The sequence below is a fragment of the Haemaphysalis longicornis genome, unplaced genomic scaffold (assembly GCF_048455015.1).
Source record: "Haemaphysalis longicornis isolate Haplotype H1 unplaced genomic scaffold, Haemaphysalis longicornis Haplotype H1 scaffold_1, whole genome shotgun sequence".
Taxonomy (NCBI): Eukaryota; Metazoa; Arthropoda; class Arachnida; order Ixodida; family Ixodidae; genus Haemaphysalis; species Haemaphysalis longicornis.
In genome coordinates this window covers 354,048,075-354,070,194 of record NW_027526203.1, presented here as the reverse complement: position 1 = coordinate 354,070,194, position 22,120 = coordinate 354,048,075, and the positions used below count along the sequence as shown (strand labels likewise).

The window sequence follows — 22,120 nt, the reverse complement described above, 5'->3', positions numbered from 1 at the left end:
GCGCTTCCTAAGCGAAGTGTCACGCGCAGCAAGCCAACTACGCAGCGAGATAGGAACGGTGATCCTACAAGTGACGTCAAAACGATCGCAGCGCCGGCCTCTCCAGTGGTGGGCCTCGCGGCCAATAGGGAGGTGAACGACCGCCGCTTTCCGAGATTTTGCACTGGACGGCTGTCTAAGGGCTTACGGCCGTCGAGGCGGTGGGGCCATCTGTCGGCCCAGCGGGGTACCTTCGCCTGGCGTGACGGGCATCATCGCCTGACTTTGAGAGCCCCTAAACAGCTCCGCTGTTAAATCTTTTTTGGTATTGGTAACAATGAGCCGTGGGAATACTTTATTGTGATTTATATGAGCTCATGTTACTATTTGTAACCATCATAAACTAGCGAGGAAAGAGGGTTTTCTCATCTTCTGTCACCTCATTTGGCTCCTTCCAACCATGAAACGCTATCGCGCACTTCGTTTTGCCTACAGCAGGTGGCACCTAAATAAGCAGGTAACCGCCGTCGCCATTATTGGTGATAAAAAAATAAGCACAAAATGCGACCTCCATATAAAGTTTGGGCACGAACGGGGAAGCGGTCCGCTCACATGGATGCATGGATGGATGGATGGATGGATGAATGGAATTTGATCTCGTATATATAAATTGGAGGTAACCGCTGTGCCCTCTTTCTGCTACGGTGACTTTGTGAAAGCGCTGCAAATGTTTGACCATCTTCCAGCCCGAAACTACACTGTTTAGCTACTGACGATTTGCACAGCCTATCGGCTGCTACGGGGTTTTGCACAGTCATTTCAAACGAAAACAAAAACTGGACTCGGACTTGCAGAGGTCTTACTTCGAAGAGAATACACTTATCGCTTAGCACAAACGTCAACTTAAGTCTTTTTCCGCTTTGGGAAAATTAAACATAAGTTATCTAGCCTAACTTTATTTTACCCCCTCTTTCTGTCTCGGCAGCTGGCTTTCGAAGCAATGGTGGCCTTTGAGCGCGTGTTTGCTGCTGTGAAAGGTATATCTTACACCGGTAAGTAGACGCATGCATAAACGCTAAGTTTAAACGAAGCATGTGCATAAAGAATATAACCCCACCCCCCTTTTAATTTTAGGTGAAGACGGTGGCTCAGCAGTAACATCTGAATCACCCTCTGTTGTGACAAGGGAACTCAATCAAACATCCGTGCAGTCGACGACCACATCAGAACTGTTCCCCCCAGTGCTGACTACAGAATATCCAACGTTTTTCACGACTTCCACGGCAGCAGCCTTGACAACTAGAACGGAAAGGGTAACGCAGCCTGCCACTACGAAACCCACCCATACAGTGACTACAACTGACGTACCTATAACGACGTCTACTGAGAGCGCAAGTTCGACTGCCATGTTGTCGACATCCCCGAATACAAGTCCTGAAACTGCTCCAACTACTGCGACAAGTCCTACGCTGTCCGCAGTCACAGATGTCCCGACGACCGAGAGGTCTCAAAGTGTACCTACAGATTCTACTGTTCTACCACCTGAAACCACGACTATTTCACCTACGACCAAGCAAACAACAAGCATTTCGATTTTCACCTCTACAGCCGTAGTGACTTCTAAACAGATTACAACCACTCAAGTTCCCCAAACATCCATTATTTCCACTATTATGGACACTACCACTGAAAGCCCAAGCACAACTATGAGGGTTCCAGAAAATCTTCCAACAGTAGAAACTGCAGCACCTTCAACTACAACTACTGATGCTACAGCAACAATAGAAAGTGCAGCACCTTCAATTACCACTACTGATGCTACAGCTACGATTATCACCACTGAACGTACTAGTTCTGAATCTGTTTCAACATCAAATCCTTCGACTGGCAGTGAACTTTCGTCGACGTCTGAAGCCTCCTTCAGCACATTTACTACAGTCACAGAGAGTGAGAGCACCAGTGCTACCGCTACCACAGTCACTTCACCTACGCTTGAAGTTACAGATATTCCGATACCTTCCACCATCCCCACCGCGACTGTAGTTAGTGAGGACCCGAGCACGACAGTGTTCATGACTACCATGCCTCCTTCAACCTATGTGGGTATATTTAGCACCTTGACGACACCCACTACGAGTGAGCGGCCCAGCAATACCACTGGCACAGTAGCTTCTACCGAGTTTGGTGTTACAGATATTTCGAAAACCTCCACCCTTCCAACAACAACGGAAGTGACGAGTGAAAACCCGAGCACAGAAAACATTTCGACGGTTCCCACTGTACTTACAACCACTGGGCTATCTTCAACGTACGTGAGTCCATTTCGTACAACGATAACATCCACAGCGAGTGACAGCCCCAGTAGTACCGCTATTACAATGTTCGAGTTTACAGAGGTTTCCACGCTTTCCACCATACCAACCACAACTGAAATGACTAGTGAGCATCCGAGCATCGCAAACATCACAGTGGCTCCCACTGTGTTCACCACTACAATGCCCCCTTCAACGGATGTGGATCCATTTAGCACGCAGGCTACAACCGTGGCGAGTGAAAGTCCCAGCACTACCGCTATCACGATTACTTTTCCCGTGTACGAAGTAACAGAGGTTACCACACCTTACACCATACCGACCACAGCGGAAGTGACCAGTGAAAACCCCAGCACTGCAAACATTTCAACCGTTGCAACTGCATTCACAAGTACCGAGCCTTCTTCGACGACTGCGAGTCGCATTACGATACTGACAACAGCAACCACAAGTGAGAGCCCCACCACTGAAGCTACTACAACTGCTTCTTCAATGTCTGAAACTAGTGACGTTTCTACATCGTCCACTATCCCCACCACACTTGAGACCACTACTGAAAACCCCAGCACTACAAGCGTTACGACCGCTCCAACTGTACTCGTGACAACTCCAACCTTTTCAAGATTTGCAGGCCCTTTCAGCACGCTGAAAAAAACCGCGAGTGAAAGCTCCAGCACTACAGTCACTACGAGCGCATCTTCAGTGTTTGAAACTACGCAGGCTTCCACACCTTTCACCCTTATCCCCACAATTGATGTGACCAGTGAGAAACCAAGTACGGCAGAGACTCTGACGGTCTTGACAGTAAACACGACTACGATGTCCCCTCCAACGACTACGGCTAACGGCCCAACTTATGCCCTAAACCCAAATACAGACACCACAGTTAAAATCATCTCGAGTGTGTACTCACCTACAGAAGGCCGAACATCTCCCACTAAATTCGCTCCCACCACACATCCTCACAACACAAAAATGACTATGTCTGAAATGGATACTGCTGCAACAGTTCTATCAACACGTGAGGCTGTTTCTACCCTGAGCTATAAAACAACTATCACAGTTGATCCCCAGATATCCGGCAGCGCAGAAATGCAGCCAACCGGAATGCCTGTAACAATGACAGCCACAAAAATACCACAAACATTCTTCACTTCATCAGTGACAAAGCCCACAATTTCATATATGGATACCTCTACGCACGCCCAACCAGGGAAAGAATCGCCAAACACCGGCACAGACCATTTGCCAACAAAATTCCCATTTTCATCAACGGCTACACAAAAAGCTACTGATCCTGTCCAACAGCCTACTTATGTGAGGCCGCAGCCACCGTCATTACCACGAGAGAGCACAGTTCCATTTTTGAGTAGCAGGGTATCATTTTATTCCAGCACGATTGTGGTGCCCCAAGAACCGCGTGAAGCGAGTACTCAGCTGCCAAAATATATTCCTCCACGGTTGCCCCAAGTGGACACTGCGGCACCGGCAGCCACACATACGGATTACGCTACATCCCGGATGAAACCAGCTACAGTCCCAGGTAACCTCTTACCACCTTACTTAAGGCCACAGATTACAACAGAAATACGTGTGCCAGTCACACTCTTCCCCCCAAAGTACACCTCATATAGGACGAACGTCCCATCAAAGACGGGATCATCAAATTCACTTCACGCCATTACAACGGTGCCGGCAATATCAGAGCAACAAACAGCAACTTCTACGAGACCTCCTTACATCCGGCCAAGGGACCCCAAACTCACGGAATCGAGCATTTTGCCGCCCAACGCTGCGCCAGGAGTCCCAGCTACACGTCCAAGTGCCATCACACCGAACGAACATTACCCTCCCTATGTAAAACCGCTTTCAACAATGGATGATAAGGGACAATCTGTTGCCTTTGAAAATCCCGAGCGCAGAACTATGCCGTTTACACGAACAGATTTTCGGACGCTCATAAGCGAAAGTCCTAGGCAAGTTACGTCGTATCCAACCGCTCGGCCCGCATACATCCCACCGGTAACAGTTTCCGTTACAGAACCTGAACCAACTGAAATCCCAAATTACGTTATGACGGCGGCACCCAGGACCGCGCGGCCGCTGACGGAAGATGGCTTTCCTCTGTACACCCCGCCACAGTGGCTAAAAGAAGGCTCTGTTTTTTCCCACTCAACTTGGCAGCACAGTCAACCTCGTGTTTCAACGACAGCACCACCACCAACACGCCAAGTGTTCACAACGACAAGTCGCAAGCCTGAACTGCGCACAGCACATCCTAGCAGTACAATGTCACCGCTGGTACCTTATGTTCCGCCTGACACGTCCACAAGACCACCCGGACTTGACAAACAAGATCAGGAATTTCAACTGGAAGGTGACTACGTCAGTCCATCTGTGCCGTCACCCAACAATCCAGAGACAGGTAGGTTTTTTTATAATTTTGTGGATCTATAATTGCAACATTTACCCGTGGAAAATCACGGCCGGGGCTACCTGTAAATGCTTTAAAGGGGCCATGCAGACAAAATACAAGTTTGTTTTATTCAAAAGATTTAGTGTTTTATAGTGCCCGAGCACTTGTCCGGAAGCAAGTGATGATTTGTTCACTGAGAAATCAATCAATTAAAATTAAAATTTTCATTGTCCCGCCAAATCGTGTGTTTTCGTGACGTTCTGCAATGACGTCACAAGAACAGGTCTTGAAGCTAGTGCGCCATTAGGCTCGGCAGCCGACTACGGAGCCTTGCTTACTGTCAGTCCTTCTAGATGGGGCAGGAACTTGGAGGATCACTAAGAGAGTTCAACTTAAATTGAGGACGACTCAGCGAGCAATGGAACGGAAGATGATAGGTGTAACATTAAGGGACAAGAAGAGAGCGGAGTCGGTCAGGGAACAAACGCGTGTTAAGGACATACTACTAGAAAGTAAGAAGAAATGGGCGTGGGCAGTGCATGTAATGCGCAGGCAAGATAACATTTGGTCATTAAGGGTAACAGAGTGGATCCCTAGAGTAGGCAAGCGTGGCAGGGGGCGGCAGAAAGTTAGATGGGCAGATGAGATCAAGAAGTTTGCGGGGATTCATTTGTCGCAGTTAGCACAGGACCGGGATAATTGGAGATCTGGGGGAGAGGCCTTTGCCCTGCAGTGGGCGTAGATAGGCTGGAAATGACTATATATATGATTGATAATATATATAAATGATTATATATATATATATATATATATATATATATATATATATATATAACACAGAAATAAGGATTGGCAGTCAAGAAGACCTCGGAAAGCAAAGGGGAGGTTGTGGTAGGCCATTGAAACAGATCAAGAATTTGGAAAGAAAGAAAGAAAGCGAAGAAAAAATTCCCGCCAGGTAGGATCCGAACCCACGACCTCCAGAATACCGGTCTGGTGCGATAACCACAACGCTACCGGCGGGGTGATTTTCTCCCCCGCTTTCTGGGGTATTTATGTCAATGTAATTTTGTTCCTGTGCTTGGGGGTGGTAGCTAGCGCCACTCTGACTTCTCGGGGTGAAGGGGACCTTCTTTTTAATCCCCGCGCCGTGACTCGAGTGTCTACGACATGTCGAGAGTGGTCAACCAGCGTTGAACCCTCTTAAGCTCCCTATGGCACCAAGACTGCCAGAACAGAGGCCCTCGCTATGCATGTAGCGAATCAGAATAGGAAATGAGGGACTCGTAGAAATAACACAGAAATAAGGATTGGCAGTCAAGAAGACCTCGGAAAGCAAAGGGGAGGTTGTGGTAGGCCATTGAAACAGATCAAGAATTTGGAAAGAAAGAAAGAAAGCGAAGAAAAAATGCCCGCCAGGTGGGATCCGAACCCACGACCTCCAGAATACCGGTCTGGTGCGATAACCACTACGCTACCGGCGGGGCGATTTTCTCCCCCGCTTTCTGGGGTATTTATGTCAATGTAATTTTGTTCCTGTGCTTGGGGGTGGTAGCTAGCGCCACTCTGACTTCTCGGGGTGAAGGGGACCTTCTTTTTAATCCCCGCGCCGTGACTCGAGTGTCTACGACATGTCGAGAGGGTCAACCAGCGTTGAACCCTCTTAAGCTCCCTATGGCACCAAGACTGCCAGAACAGAGGCCCTCGCTATGCATGTAGCGAATCAGAATAGGAAATGAGGGACTCGTAGAAATAACACAGAAATAAGGATTGGCAGTCAAGAAGACCTCGGAAAGCAAAGGGGAGGTTGTGGTAGGCCATTGAAACAGATCAAGAATTTGGAAAGAAAGAAAGAAAGCGAAGAAAAAATGCCCGCCAGGTGGGATCCAAACCCACGACCTCCAGAATACCGGTCTGGTGCGATAACCACTACGCTACCGGCGGGGCGATTTTCTCCCCCGCTTTCTGGGGTATTTATGTCAATGTAATTTTGTTCCTGTGCTTGGGGGTGGTAGCTAGCGCCACTCTGACTTCTCGGGGTGAAGGGGACCTTCTTTTTAATCCCCGCGCCGTGACTCGAGTGTCTACGACATGTCGAGAGGGTCAACCAGCGTTGAACCCTCTTAAGCTCCCTATGGCACCAAGACTGCCAGAACAGAGGCCCTCGCTATGCATGTAGCGAATCAGAATAGGAAATGAGGGACTCGTAGAAATAACACAGAAATAAGGATTGGCAGTCAAGAAGACCTCGGAAAGCAAAGGGGAGGTTGTGGTAGGCCATTGAAACAGATCAAGAATTTGGAAAGAAAGAAAGAAAGCGAAGAAAAAATGCCCGCCAGGTGGGATCCAATCCCACGACCTCCAGAATACCGGTCTGGTGCGATAACCACTACGCTACCGGCGGGGCGATTTTCTCCCCCGCTTTCTGGGGTATTTATGTCAATGTAATTTTGTTCCTGTGCTTGGGGGTGGTAGCTAGCGCCACTCTGACTTCTCGGGGTGAAGGGGACCTTCTTTTTAATCCCCGCGCCGTGACTCGAGTGTCTACGACATGTCGAGAGTGGTCAACCAGCGTTGAACCCTCTTAAGCTCCCTATGGCACCAAGACTGCCAGAACAGAGGCCCTCGCTATGCATGTAGCGAATCAGAATAGGAAATGAGGGACTCGTAGAAATAACACAGAAATAAGGATTGGCAGTCAAGAAGACCTCGGAAAGCAAAGGGGAGGTTGTGGTAGGCCATTGAAACAGATCAAGAAATGGAAAGAAAGAAAGAAAGAAAGCGAAGAAAGAATGCCCGCCAGGTGGGATCCGAACCCACCTGGCGAACACACATATATATATATATATATATATATATATATATATATATATATATATATATATATATATATATATATATATATATATATATATATATATATATATATATAACACAGAAATAAGAGTTGGCAGTCAAGAAAACCTCGGAAATAAATGTACGAAAGAGCTCAGCAGAACTAAATTGCCAAGTATCTTGTGTACTTTAAAGCGCGCAACTCACAAACTGCTAGTCTGGCTCATTTATATTAGCAATATTTCATTAAAATAATGCATAAATTAGTGGTAGACCCGCCTGCGCGATGCCTACAGAGCATAGTCGAGGCAAAGGAGCAGCCGCACCAGGCTATGGTGGCTAGCCACCATAACCAGGCGCCCGTTGATCGGCGCGCCCACTCCAGAGAGGGGGAAAGGCGGCCCTTTCCAGTCGGTGTTGGGCCCGCGCGCCGCGACCGCTGAGTGTGAGAGTACGTTTCCCCCTCGCCCGATGGAACGGTCAAGCGACGCCGGAAAGAGGCAGGGACGGAAACGAGTATAAATAGGTTTGTTCGTTTTTTACACACGGAGCATGCATGTTCCAGGAGAATCGGGTTAAACCCGATGTAACCCGATTTCTCCCCGAATGGACCATTTCAAAGTAGCGATCTGCACAATCGTGCGCTGACGGACCACCGTTCTCAACCAGTACTTGCTGGAAGCAAGCCCCACAAACGCAGCTTCCTAACTCATTCAGTATTGATATAACTTTATCGCTCGCTACTGCAGGCTGGCAAATGCGGCACTGACATTGTAGTACCTACCTAACGGCAGCTGAGATGTCAAGAGAACTTTCTCCAGGCTGAGATACGTTCAACGATCGGACAGGTATCAAGGTCTAAACATTTTACTAGTGTGACATTTTTCCCCCTCTTGTTCTGTTGTCAATTGATTCCAACTTTCCATTTTTTTCCACGATATGTTGTATTTTCTACAATATTTTATTGTTAAAAATGTTTGATAAGATTTGTATAACGTCTGCAACCCCTACTGGTTTTTTTGTGCTCTCAACCTGTTATCTCTAAAACAACTACCATACCGGAGTCCTTGCGTATACGCACAGCTAGGTCTGCGGTGAAAATTGAAAACAAGAGGAACAAGTCGCGGCTCTCAGATAATATTCGCGGTGTCGTTTGGATATTTATTAAGGACACAAACTAAACCTTTTGACTAAAGCAAGTACTAGCGCATTTTCAAACAAAGCGCGGTTTGGTGTCCACGTGACGATGATTGGTAATTGTTAGTGGTGCCGCCTTTTTAACGGGGTGATGACGTATCATCTTACCAAAAAATCTAATATATCTATGCTGTACTCTTGGTTTAATTCTACCACTGCTCCAGGCTCAAAATAAATGCTGTCTGTTACAGGAGGTAGCTGGCCTAGGCAATATCCCCTCTATGCTCTTCTTCCACCAGCATTGCAATCTTCTTTTACGCACCTCGACAGCCTTGAAGTTTACTCCCCCTGTGCTACCTTTAATCCTTAAGGCTACGGGAAGCCGAATATTTCCCTCATATAGCCTTGGATGGATACACTCACCTTTTGACACTATGTTCCAACACCGAACATTTCAACACCGAATTCAGAGACTTGGTGCGATACAGAGATGTGTGACCAGCTGCACTGCACTTTTTGTATAATCCCACCTCACCTGTACTATCTTATAATCATATTATGCCTCATAACCCACCTCACCTGTATATAATTAAGTTCCGTGTTTCATTATCCCACTGTCCTGTACGTCCTATAACATCCACCTGTGGAGGCAGCCAGCACTTGGTTTTACGGGCTTCTGCCTTTTGGCTGCCTCGGGCTCGCAGCCGTATGGCAGTTAAGCCACTAAACTCCTTTAAACCTTTGAATGTTCCGCATAGCTTCTGTTTCTTTGCCGCAGATCCCGCACACCCCATCATTTTCTGTATGCTTCCCCACAAAGATATTAGTTCTCAAGCAACCTGCTCTAGCCTCAAAAAGCAAAGCACTGCCCTAGGAATTATTGTAGAAATTTTCCGTTCTAATGTGCCATTTCTTTGCCCTGTGCATCTCTAAAGACGTTTTAGCTTTCATTTCTTCCCCATAGCTTCCCCATATCTGGCTCTACTTCTGCGCCCCGCAGCGGCGCCTCCTTTGTTCGTAACAATGATGCCTTTCTAAGTTTCTGTGCGCCGTTTGTTCCTGCATTCTCAGAGTGCTGTTTCACGGCACTGCTGGGTTTGAAATGTTACTGGTCATTCAAAATCAGTTACGAGGGTACAAACTTTCTCATTGTAGTTTTCTTTCATTTACAGATATTGACAGCTTCACAATGAGTAAGTACACTAATCTTACCGAGTGTTGCATCCCTCCATGTCGGAGTCAGCCCTGGGTCTCCCTGAAATACCGGGGATTGTCCCATGCGATTGCTGTTAGTCCTAAGAACAGCATGCAGTATAGTAGCACGGCTATTCCACACTTGCCCCTAGCATGTGCATACTTCCGAACAATGCTGCTGCTGTTGCTCTTATTGTCGTCGTCTGGGGTTTAGTTCCTCGGTGCACCAAAAATGTTATCTAGCGTCGTAGTTGAATTAAACTTTACAAGGAGGTGCTTTTCCCAGTATGCCAAGTACAATACCGGACCAGGGTAATATATTCGGAACCTCTTTAAAACTAGCCATACCAAACTCACCCTCGTCGAACACGTCCTTCTAATTACTGACTCCACTGAATATGCCCAATCGTCCTACACGGAGCTGCATCCTGTCAGGCATTGTCACTTTAGCAGGAACTCGGTGCAAGATATTCTACTCTTGCAGAGTGGGCGCGATGACAGCTGTTTTAAAAAGGTGCATTAACGTGTGCTGGCACTCCCAACAAATATTAAACTGCAGCTGCTGATAGCACAGCTGGCTTTAAGCTCATACCATTCAATTAACATTCTGGACAAAAAAACGCCCAAATCCGTTGCCATTTCCTTCCCATTTAAGGGACACTGAAGTGATTTGTAAACGTGGGGTTAGCTGCGCGAATCTTAAGCATGGAGTCCCTAGAGTATGATTCGACCGCTCTGGGTGCGTTTCGACCACCCGCCGGCGGCCGGGTGAGTCGGCCGGCCGCCGGCGGGTCGTCGCAATTCGTTCGCTCAGTTAAAACTAAGCCACAACAAAATTGTGCCCAGAAGAACGTGGCTTTAGTTTTTTTAGTTTGTAGACTGTATCAAGCTTAATGAAGTCTATGAAGTCAAGGTAGCTGCACACGAGAGCACATGGGCACACTCCACATCACTTGGATTCCTGGACGAGGGAACCGCTCCTGCTTCTCAGCTCTTCTACAAGCGCACATGCTACGCTTCGCTGATTTCGCTTCAGTGGAGCTGTAAGCATGCATATGTCTGTGCTACTGCACCGCTAGTAGAAAATCTAGGGCCAACTAAAGGCGGGAGAGGAGTCAGCGAAGTTGATAGAGGTAATAAGGAATTAAAATGAACTGAAACTTTTATTGTAAATCGTAAAACCAAGGTTCGGGAAGCACGTCTTGCTCAGGGTGAACTAGCACAGCAGTCAGCGGCACGACCACACATTTGCGATCTCTTTTTGTGCCTTTAAGAAGCAATCTCTAGATAAAGGATATTTGGGGGACGCTGAGTGCACAGGCGTTATTCACGAAATACTCATACGAGGGAATACTGAAACTAAAAAAAAAATAAACAGCCTATACATACGACATGTGTACCTCCACCAACAACGAGTGTGTCAACTGCCAACACGATGCCTTCCTTGTTAGAACAAAAAACAGCCCCATCATCAGCATAAGCAAGCACCGTAACTTGGGCCTCGTGTATTTTAATTCCCTCCGTGGCGTCACTCCGGATTGTGTTCTGCCATAAAGCTTCAATAAATATACAAGGCAATCGGGGTCTGAGGGGGCAGCCCTGCCGTACGTAACTATCTCACCCAACTACGTATTCACAATCAGGCGGGTAGTGCAAATCCTGTATGCAAGCGCCATGTCTGCCCTCTTTAGTAACCTTACCTACACTTACATATTCAAATACCAAAGATAGAATCTGCAGTGGGACACACGTTAAACGCCTTTTCCAAGTCGAGCTGGACAACCGCGACTCCGTTGTGCACGGCGTCAGCGCACTACAGCATACATCTCGCCGTGTGTACGTTTGTCAATAGCTGCGGCCTCTGATTCCGCATGTTGGATGCGGGCCGACTATTCGATCAATAACTGTTTGAAGCGTTCTTGCAAGATCCTTCATAAATATTTCGTAATCTACTTTGGTTAAAAAAATTGGCCCGTAACTTTACGTTTTTTAGATTTTCTATTTCCTCTAATTTGGGTATTAGTCACTTTATGTGAAGCAGCGTATGACGGAGGCAGAACATTTATGTTATAGTCTTCGTTGTGCATTCTGGGAAGAACTAAGAATAGCCTGTATATAAATAATTTGTAATAGCCTGCGATGAATCCATCGGGTTCAGGTGACTTACCTGGGTTTAAGTTATCAATTGCATCCTTAACTTATTCTGATGATATAGATCTTTCTAGCCACTCTTTTGTTTCATCATCTAGGCGAGACAAAACTTCGATAAAGTTGCGTCTAAATCCCTCCAAGTCAACTGGTATTCGATCAAAAAGCGCGTTATAATACTCCTTGAACGCGCTTATTATTTCGTCTTTGTTTGTCGTTACCTTACCGTTTCACTCTATCTCTCTGATCAGGGTGCGCTTAACATGCTTCTTTTCGATTCCAAGCGCTCGCTGAGTGGGCCTTTCCCCTACAGGCCAGTGCTCGGCTCTCGCGCGTATGAGTGCACCGCGGTAGCGCTCTTCGATAACTTCCAGTTCGTGCTTTATATTATTTTTACACTTGCTGCATTTTTTTACACCTCAATGTACTCTGTTTTGCCCAACTGCTATGATCTCTCACGAGATTGGCGGTATTTCTAAATAAATAAATAAATAAATAAATAAATAAATAAATAAATAAATAAATAAATAAATTTATGTAGTCGTTAAAGACGCCCGTGGCTTTGTTTTCCTGGGATGTTAGAATTTCCATGGTTGCTCTCAAGCACTTTTCATTATTTGTTTCTTGGCGTTTAATTGATCCCGATTTTTCATGGGCTAATTTTAACTTCTTGTTTAAGCATCTCCCAGTTTTCTCCAATTTCGCTGCTTTCCATTTTATCGTACCCTTAAATTTTATCTACAACAAAAAACATGAACCATTCATCTTTCAAGAGATGGCAATTTAATTTCCACAAGTCCCAGGAAAACTTTGTCGTTGCTTTTTTCCAATAGGTGCACTTTAACCAAAAGGGAGCCTGAAAAAAAAAATTGGTTGACGTCACAGTCGTGGCACTGCTGTACTAGATCTAAGGGAATATATATTCTGCGAAGTCGTGTATGTCAACGTCCTTGATAGTGAGTGTAGCGGAAATCTCTATCTGCTTCAAAGCGCTCCTACATGTCCACCAAGTCACGTTTACCTAACGTTCCAGCCAGCACATTGGTGCTTGAATCTCTATCGGAATGACTTATCTCATGGATGACAGAACGCAGTAAAAATCGCCCAATAATAAAAGAAGTTCCTCTGTGTTAAGATGTTGCTCGAGGTTCTGAAAAAATAAAGGGTGCTCATTTACCGTATTAGGAGCGTACACAAAGACAATGCGAAATTTGGTCATTCCCAATGGGCGATATCACACGCTATGAGGCGACCGTTGTCAGAAGACGTAACCTCCTGCATTGCTGGGTTGGGCAACTTCCTTACGAGGAGCAAAAAACCAGCAGATGTCCTCATGGCATGGCTGACGCACATGAAGGTACGTGCACACTAGCGGCGAACTTGCCGTGCCACCTTGCCGACGGCCGCCAGCGGCGTGACGCCGCGCCGCCGGTGAGGGCCACACAAACTCGCCGCCATAGAGTTTCATACTAATATGCATTCTTGCCGAGATGGCCCGTGCGGTGGTGGGGAAGCGGGATCAGGTTGGCGCCACGTCACCAGCGCGTCATGCCACTCTCCATCGCTCATTGGCGCTCTGCGCCACGGCAGAAACGAGTCTCAGATCCATTTGCTCTCCGGCAACGAAAACGCGTCGTTTTCGGTGGAAACAGGTTTCCAGCGGCTGCTGACGTCGGCAAACGGCGCGCGCCACGGCGCCGCGCCGCTGGTGTGCACGTAACTCTTATACCGCGACGCGAATAGACACCCCATGCCCGAGGTCAGAAACAGGTAAAAACATTGATTGATTGATTGATTGATTGATTGATTGATTGATTGATTGATTGATTGATTGATTGATTGATTGATTGATTGATTGATTGATTGATTGATTGATTGATTGATTGATTGATTGATTGTGAGGTTTAATGCGCCGACGCTACACAGGCGATGAGGCGTGCCGTAGTGAAGGGCTCCGCCTTAAGTTTGACCACCTGGGAGTCTTTAACGTGCACCGAAATATCGAAGCCATGGGCGTTTTTAACAGGTAAAAACAAAAAAGGCCGGGTAGTCTGAAAAACTAGATAAAGGGCGTCGCAATGAGCAAGTTCGGTTCCCCGGCTGTGTTTTTTGTGTTGATCTCATTTTATTTAAATAATGTTTTCAATACTGCATTCACCATTTCGAACTGCAACGTTAGTTGCTCCACGAGCGAGTTGGCAGACTGCGTGCTCGTTGGCGTGGCGTTGACATAAGCACCGACAGCTTGCACAGTGCCGAATCAGCCGAATCTCAGCCTGGTACGAACCATCGTGCTAACACGCCTCTTACGACGCAGGGACGAGCCATGCTAGATGCGCCTCGCAGTTCAGCGTAGTGCACTGCACGGGCTCGGGCCGGCCCGAAAGCCCTAGCCCGGCCCGGCCCGCGGGCCGGGCTCGGGCCGGGTAGCACGCAGTTTCTCGGGCCCGGGCCGGGCTCGGGCTTCAACCAAAACTTGCTCAGGCCGTGCCGGCCCGAGCCGGCCCGGGCAGACCCTGAGGCTTGGCAATCCTGTGCCGCAAATTCTAAATTCTTGACAACAAAATGTTTTCTTGTTGATCTCTCAGGTTAAGTGAAAACAAAACAAAAAAAAAACGAAAGGCCAATTCACTACGGCGCCATTAAAAGATGTGAAAAAAAGACTATTGCGCTTAGAAAGCCTTCACATCAATAAAAAAAATGATTTGGCCCCATCAGCATGAGTGGGAGAAAGCGGGCTAGAAAACAAGGGCTCTCCAGCCACAGACTACAACATGACTGTCTCTTCCCTCTGCTTTTCAAACTAAAACAAAACAAAAAAAAACGTCACCTGGACTTTGCACGTGTGCAGAGTTTGAAGGACCCATTTTTGAAGCAAAGCCCATAATTTTTCGGGTAAGAATTATTTTAAAACCATGAATAAAGGCAAGAAAGAACAGAAGTGCAAATGAAATAATGCAGCCAACTTAACAGAGGAAAACACAAAAAAGAAGTGCCGAAACCTGACGCATCGTCTGCTCAAACAACGAAAGGCGCAATATCTGTTGAAGAATTGCAAGACTAAAAAATTATTCTTTTGCTCGTAATCATTTAAGGTATCCTCGGTGTGCCTTGATTTCGAAGACTGGCAAATGAAGTTGCAAATGAAGTGGCAAATGAAGTTAAACAACTGCCGAAAATACAGCTCATAAGTGAGAATATTTAAGTTGTACAAAGTTCAATCCAAATTGAAAGGAAAATTGAATCCAAAGTAGTCGTATTGGCTTTTTGCTGATGCCTTTTAGGGTAACAGCAAACTTCTTCGAGTTTATGCTTATAATGTGTCGATGCGAGCTAGTTGGTACATCATCATGTAAACAGAATATGCGCCAGGCACAACTGGAAAAAGGAAAACTGGCAGGAAAGAGGCGCCTTTTTCATTTTGTTGTATTCTGTCGGGTTCGGGCCGGGTTCATATTTTAGAAATTTGTCGGGCTCGGGCCGGGCTCGGGCTCAGTTTTTTTGAAATTCGTCGGGCTCGGGCCGGGCTCGGGCCGGGCTCGGGCTTACATTTTAAATTTTGTCGGACCTGGGCCGGGCCCGGGCCGAGGCCCTGTCGGGCCGGGTCGGGCCGGGCCTAGAAATTGCGGCCCGTGCAGTGCTCTAGTTCAGCGTCACCGATGACGCGGAGGGCGTTCAGCCACTGCGAACGCCTCGGCTAGAGAAAGTAACGATTCTAAGCAATGCTGTCAGGCTTATCTGACCCATTCTACAGCCGAAAACGTGGCAAAAGCGCGGTATGCCGATTCCTGAGAAATTGAGACTGCCCAACAAATGATAACGTCGGATAGCAAGCATGTTGTTGCACGGAACCGGGAACCGAAACCGAAACTGGTTTGAACTCCAATCTTGGACATTGTCCAATCACATTGCTTGCAAGACGAATACGTATCACTACTGTTAGTTGTTGGGACGCCGCAAATGTCGCATGGTATTTTTTGTTCTTTTAGGATTTATGAATTAAATACTGCTCTATCGATAGGATAAACGATGAAACGTGTGCTTATTTGATGCAGCTGCCTATTCAATGCAAGCAAAAACAGAAGTTTCGCAAATTCACTTCAGTGTCTCTTAAAGGCTAGTTAAATTCCGGAATGACTCATCATCAGTTACGGCTCGTGAATGGCTACCCCACCACACAAAATTGGCACATCACGTTACTTTCATTCCAACTGTTTGAAGCCGCACTAAAATCTTGGCTTATGCACAGTTAACTGCCCTTGTATTACTCAATTATCTTCAGAGCTAGTGCAGCCCAGAAAGCCGTCCCTTTTAGATTTTCGTTCTATTCGACTAAGCAGGTGCCAAATAGGTTCTGCCATTCAACTTACTAATCAGACAAAACTGTAAAATGGTACTTTCGCGCGAATTTCGGCACAAGCGAGCTACCTGTTCAATCAAGATATTTTAAATGTTTATGGGAGCGATTATACAGCAGATACCTCAAAGATTATTGAAGCAAAATTATGACTACGTGCACTAAACAAAATTATTTTTCCAATCTTCCAGCTGTTGACCCAAACAGCTGCAACACAGAACGTAAGTGCGTCTTCACGGCTTCTCTGGCGTTTTGAACCGCCCGATAACTGCAATACGCAGAGGTTTTCCAGTGTAATGCTTGTTCCCAATAGGATGTGACCGGTCACTCGTCACTCTTAGCACGAGACTGGGAGAATACGATGGAAGCAGCATATGAATGACACTAGGTAAGTAGCATGCATGTACCCTTTACAAGCGTGGATAATAAAGAAATCCTGTATGTTTCAGGTTCATTCGTTTGAAAATCTATGGAAGCCTGATATGTTACAGTTTGGAGACTAGGTGGTTTCCAAATTTACTAACTATACCCTATTGGCGCCAAAAGCAGAATAGGGGAGACGTTATCAAATTATGCCGCAATTTAATAGTGGCGTAACATAGCTACAGTATCACATTAGTCAGGGATAGATTAAACAGAATAACCTCCCATAGTTTGCAAGTTTTAGAGCTGTACAAGCTTGGAGTCCAACAAGGAAGAATACACGGGTGTTGCAACTCGTCATGCTTATTTACGTTTCGCAAATCTAGTCAAATAAACTGTTCTGTTCCCTGCAACTACTCCTCTATATTTGTTGGGCACTCTGGGCACTGCAGCACAAACTTCCTTGTTCCCCATTACTTCCTAACGACCAGCCCTTCAAACATTGGACTTAAAGGCGTTTTCAATGGCTTTTATTAGCCTCCCCCCCCCCCCCCCCCCCGCCTCCCACATCCAGCACTGCCCGAAATATCAAGTGCTGCACAAATATGCACCAATTCAAGGTGATTTCGGGGCCATGGCCCGCTGTTTACTCCCTTCTTGCGATTTGACGCCCATTTGACAACCTCTAACATCTCGATTCCCGAACATTATTGTGCTGGAATGTAAAAATTGTAAGGGGAACCTTGTGGCACTTTTATTCAAACCGAGAGCAGTAGAAGTACCCGTAAATGGATGCTGGTTCGCCCCCAACTTTTGAGACTAACGCTGTCACATAATCGCTTAAAGTATTGTCTTGCAAAGATCGGCACAACAAAAAGATCAATGAGCTTGAAAGCACAACGCCTCCAGATTTTAAAGGTTGAAGGTTTTAATTTTACCCCAGGTGCATTTCGGCGAGTACACGCAGTGGAGAGAGAGACATCTTTAATTTCAAGCTCAATGGTGCAGGATGGTGAGAGCGCTGGCCCTGTGGCGCGCGCGTCCGTTCGAACGGTATGCCCTGCTCCTTGCTGGGTGCTCGTGCCCCTTTGTATCAGCATGCGCCGGGTCGAGAGGTCCGAGCTGGACAGCCAGTCCACCCACTGCTCGTACGTGGGAAGAGAGAGAGAGAGAGAGAGAGAGAGAGAGAGAGAGAGAGAGAGAGAGAGAGAGAGAGAGAGAGAGAGAGAGAGAGAGAGAGAGAGAGAGAGAGAAAATTTTAATTGATACTGAAGAGGTTAGCCCCACAAACGACGGGGCTTGCTACTTCAGATGGGGGTGAACATAGTGAGGTGAAAAAAAGAAAAGAAAAGGGGAAAAACACACAATTTCCTTCCCCGTACGTGGAAGAAAATTGTGTGTGAGAGATGGCGATTATTGGCATTCCCATACCAGATGATACAGGGTGCCTGGCTGGGGGCAAAAGTTGCAGGTGCTGAATATTGGGTGGGATAGATATGGTGGAGGAGGGTGGAGGGGGGGGGGGGGGGTAGGAGTTGGTCTGGAGCCAGCTGAGTGTGGCCGCTTCGGCTCAGGAAGGGTGGGTGTGGGGTGGAGGGAACCGTTGACGCTCGAGTCTGAAGTGCGAGAGGCTGACCGCGTAGCCATCGAGTGCACATGTGTCGGAAGCCTTCCCCCGGTCCCGACTCTCTCCGGAGATGGTACGTACGTCTACAGCTGCATCACACATATGCATTAAAGGAATAATATAAATATGAGACCCCTCTTCATCATGCGACAACGGCTTTCGCATCAAGAGCAATTTAATAATTTCCAGTTAAAGCTATAGCCTAACCTTGCTACTCAGCGCTGAAGGAATTCCCACAAGCAAGCGCCTGCCTGCATATCATTTAAATAGGCTCTTTAAGCGACAATATTTCCATCATTTATGCAAAAACGCGCGCCAATTTTGATTAGTGGGTACTTACAAATCAAGCACAGTAATGAGGACGAAACGAAGTTTCGAGATACACAAATCATGCAAGTTGTAATCCAACAAATTTTACAAATTCGCCACTTGCAGCAACATCGCCATTAGGGCGTTTGTCACACTCAAAACAATGTCCGCGAGACTGCTTCCCAACAATGCACAGACAAGGCCAATCACTGCAACCAAGGTGGCATGCAATAAGCCAATGCGACAACCAACACAAGGTTTGAATCGAAAAATGGGGTCTATACGCTGTGACACCGCACGATGCAAGCATGACGCTTGTCACTGCGCGATGTGACTGCTGAGCAGACCACATTTTTCGAGTCGCGTCCTTCGTCGGGCCTCTTTATTTGACGAATTTACTCCCACGGACTCGAGATTGGTCATCCAACTGCATCGCGGCAAAGCAGCTGATCCAAGGAGATTTTTTAGGGAGTCTGCACCCCTTGCTGTACTGATTGCGCAAGACGAGACACATCTTAAATGTACATCTTAAATGTACACGTAAGAGGACATCGTGGGAAACAGCCCAGTGTACAGCGCGAAGGGACAGAGACACCGGAAAGGGCGACGGACAAGCGCTTGCCTGCCGTCCTTTCACGCGTAACCATTCTTAGGCTACTCCCCCCCCCTCCCCCCGAAATCCGTCCGTCTGTCCGTAACGTGTGTCACGATGCGCTCCGTAGATACACCCGGGGTCAATTGGGGTATTTAATAAAAGGCCTTCTTACCTTGGTATCGGGCTGCTATTTCCCTTGGAAAGACGTCTTATCGGTGCACTTGAGAATAGTAGTGGCATAGTAGTGGTAGCAGAGCCACAGTGAGAGATGGGGTCCTACGGATGCATTTAATATAAGCTCGGCAAACCTTAATAATCTGATATGACAACGACACCTGCTGCACCCCCATCGCTCCCTCGCCTTCCCATAAAACCCTAGCGGTCACCGACATCAACGGTACAATCTACACTGCGGCCACTTACCGCGCGATCTGCCGCGGAAGCTGCTGGAATAGCCCCAGTAGTGCATACAGCAATCTCACGATTATCACAGACTCGCAGCAAGCCTGTCGAATATACCTCCTTGGAAGAATTCCTCTACGTGCCTTCAAGCTTCTACAAGCCCTAGTACCACCTCCTAACTTACAACCACCATCTGGACCCCAGGTCACGCCTCCCACACCAGGAACGAAGCAGCCCACGCTGCGGCCCACGAACTCCACTACCGGGCACTCCCGACGAGGACGGGAGACTTCGACAACATGACAGATACACTACACCCACTACCAACCACCTACTCCGATATCTTAGCGCACTATCGCCACACCCGCCGAGAATACCCTCCTCCGAACTCCACACTCACCAACAAAAAAGTCCGCATCTGGCGACGTCTCCAAACAAATACATCTACAACGGCACCATCCTGTCTCATATCTCCCCCAGCCGTTTCACCTACAACTGCCCTGACTGCCACACCTCAGCCACAACCCCCACCTCGCATTCTTTTAAATGCAGAGCATTTCAGTAACTCACGATGTCACCCGCGTTGTCCCGTCGTAGTCCGCACCGTCGCTGTCCGCACCCCTCCCCCTACACTATATAAAAGAAAATGCAGTCGAACTCGGATATATCGAACTCCAAAGGGATCGCTGATGATGATGATGATGGTTGGGTTTTTATGGCGCAAGTCCAAAGGGATCGCGAAATAGTTCGATATATGAAAAATTCGACATAAAAAATATGGGCTCTGAGAGCTCACCTGGGGCGGACGACAACTTACCGATCGGCGCATTCAAGAATGACAACTAATTATGCACTAACGACGCAACAGGATGCTTTATTTGCGTGAAAAGAAATCGCTGATCTTGGCCTGCTTCTTCGTCCTGTACATGGAATTAAAGACGCTGGTCTCGATATTCTCGAGGCTATCCAGGTGTGACAGCCCAGTTCCTCCCATGTCGCCGCAACTACGTAGAATCAAGCTGAACGCAGCCGCCAGTTCACCGGCGGAGTACGATCGTGTAGCCGCATCCTCGTCCGGACGATCTTCGCCACTCGAGCTATCAGCCTGGGTTCCTGCAACGGCAGCTACGATATCCTCGTCACCGACGTTCGCAACCGCCTAAACATTGCTGTCAGCGTTCACGAAGTCGCCGGCAGACAGTCCGGCTGGAACAGCAGCCGGGAAGAGGGACGACAGCTCGCGAAACGTGTCGACCATGCCCTATTCGCCGTCGTCGCCGTCTTCACAAGCTTCCGAATGTTCGGCCGTCACGAATCCTGCCTTCCGGAAGCAGTTGGCCACGCTCTGCTTTACGCTGTTCCAGGCACCCGTCATCATGTGAATGGCCCCCAGCTGGTCAACTTTAAGCTCGGTGCCCACGCGGAGGTTCATCAAAAGCCTATCGAGGAGTTAATTGCCTCCTGTACCCAACCTTGAACGAAGCTCGAGCGGCTGCAGCCTGGCTGTTGTGTTCGGAGGCAGAAACTTGAGCTCGATGTTGTCAAGCTCGCAGGTGGTTTAGTTGGCCGAGTAGTTATCCATGAGAAGGCAAGCGTGACGCTCCAATGCCCCGGCTTCTGTCCCTGTTGGGTTTCGGCGAAGGCACTAAGCGACCGCGGAAATCGGGGGTGCAGCGACCGCCGAAGAGCACCTTCCAGCTCGTGCGGTGTTCGATATACCCAATGTCCGGGAAAATGCCGTTCGATATAAACGTACGAATTCCTATACTTTTACACAGAATATTCAAGGGGATAATTTATGAGTTCGATATAGACAATAATTCGATATACCCGTGTTCGATATATCCGTGTTGGACTGTACTATCCGGCGCCAGGTTTCGATCCCTCGACCCTGCGGGCGGAACGCAATGTACATGGTACTCTACCCACTGCGCCACAGAGCCGACACAGAATGGGACGCTACGGACGCGCTTTATATCGTTGACTCATTCAAATTACTGCTGACGAGCGCTCTCTCATCAGCAGTTGCCACAAGTGCAACAACATTAACGTAACGCAAACTACTTAACGTCGTGCGCCCCCGGAAATGCTCTGCATTTGATCGTGCCCCTCGCGAGGGGGATGTTTATACAGGAACTCCTGAGTAACGCAAACTACTTAACGTCGTGCGCCCCCGGAAATGCTCTGCATTTGATCGTGCCCCTCGCGAGGGGGATGTTTATACAGGAACTCCTGATACGAAAAGGGAAAGCCGTTCTTCAGAGTTTATTCGCGCCGTGAAGAGAGCGACGCAAAGCCGTGCACGGTAATCCAAGCGCAGCGTTCCGAACTTGTGCGCGTGCCTGCTGCATTCCGCGTGCGTGCAAACGCGCCACTTCTTTCTCATCGTCTCTAAAATCCTCATCATTGTCCATGTTGGCAGCAGAGAAATCCGCAACAACTCCTA

At 47.6% G+C, this 22,120-nt stretch overlaps 1 protein-coding gene across 1 annotated transcript; it reads left to right on the top strand.

Annotated features, from left to right (window-relative positions):
* The first annotated feature begins 1,139 nt into the window (after positions 1-1,139).
* Positions 1,140-17,080, top strand: LOC144170817 (uncharacterized). The gene is made up of 5 exons (XM_077700836.1): positions 1,140-4,716; positions 9,852-9,872; positions 16,570-16,599; positions 16,692-16,766; positions 16,828-17,080. The coding sequence occupies exons 1-4, from the start codon at positions 1,386-1,388 to the stop codon at positions 16,754-16,756; spliced, it is 3,447 nt and encodes a 1,148-aa protein (XP_077556962.1). The 5' UTR covers positions 1,140-1,385; the 3' UTR covers positions 16,757-16,766; positions 16,828-17,080.
* The last annotated feature ends 5,040 nt before the right edge of the window (positions 17,081-22,120 follow it).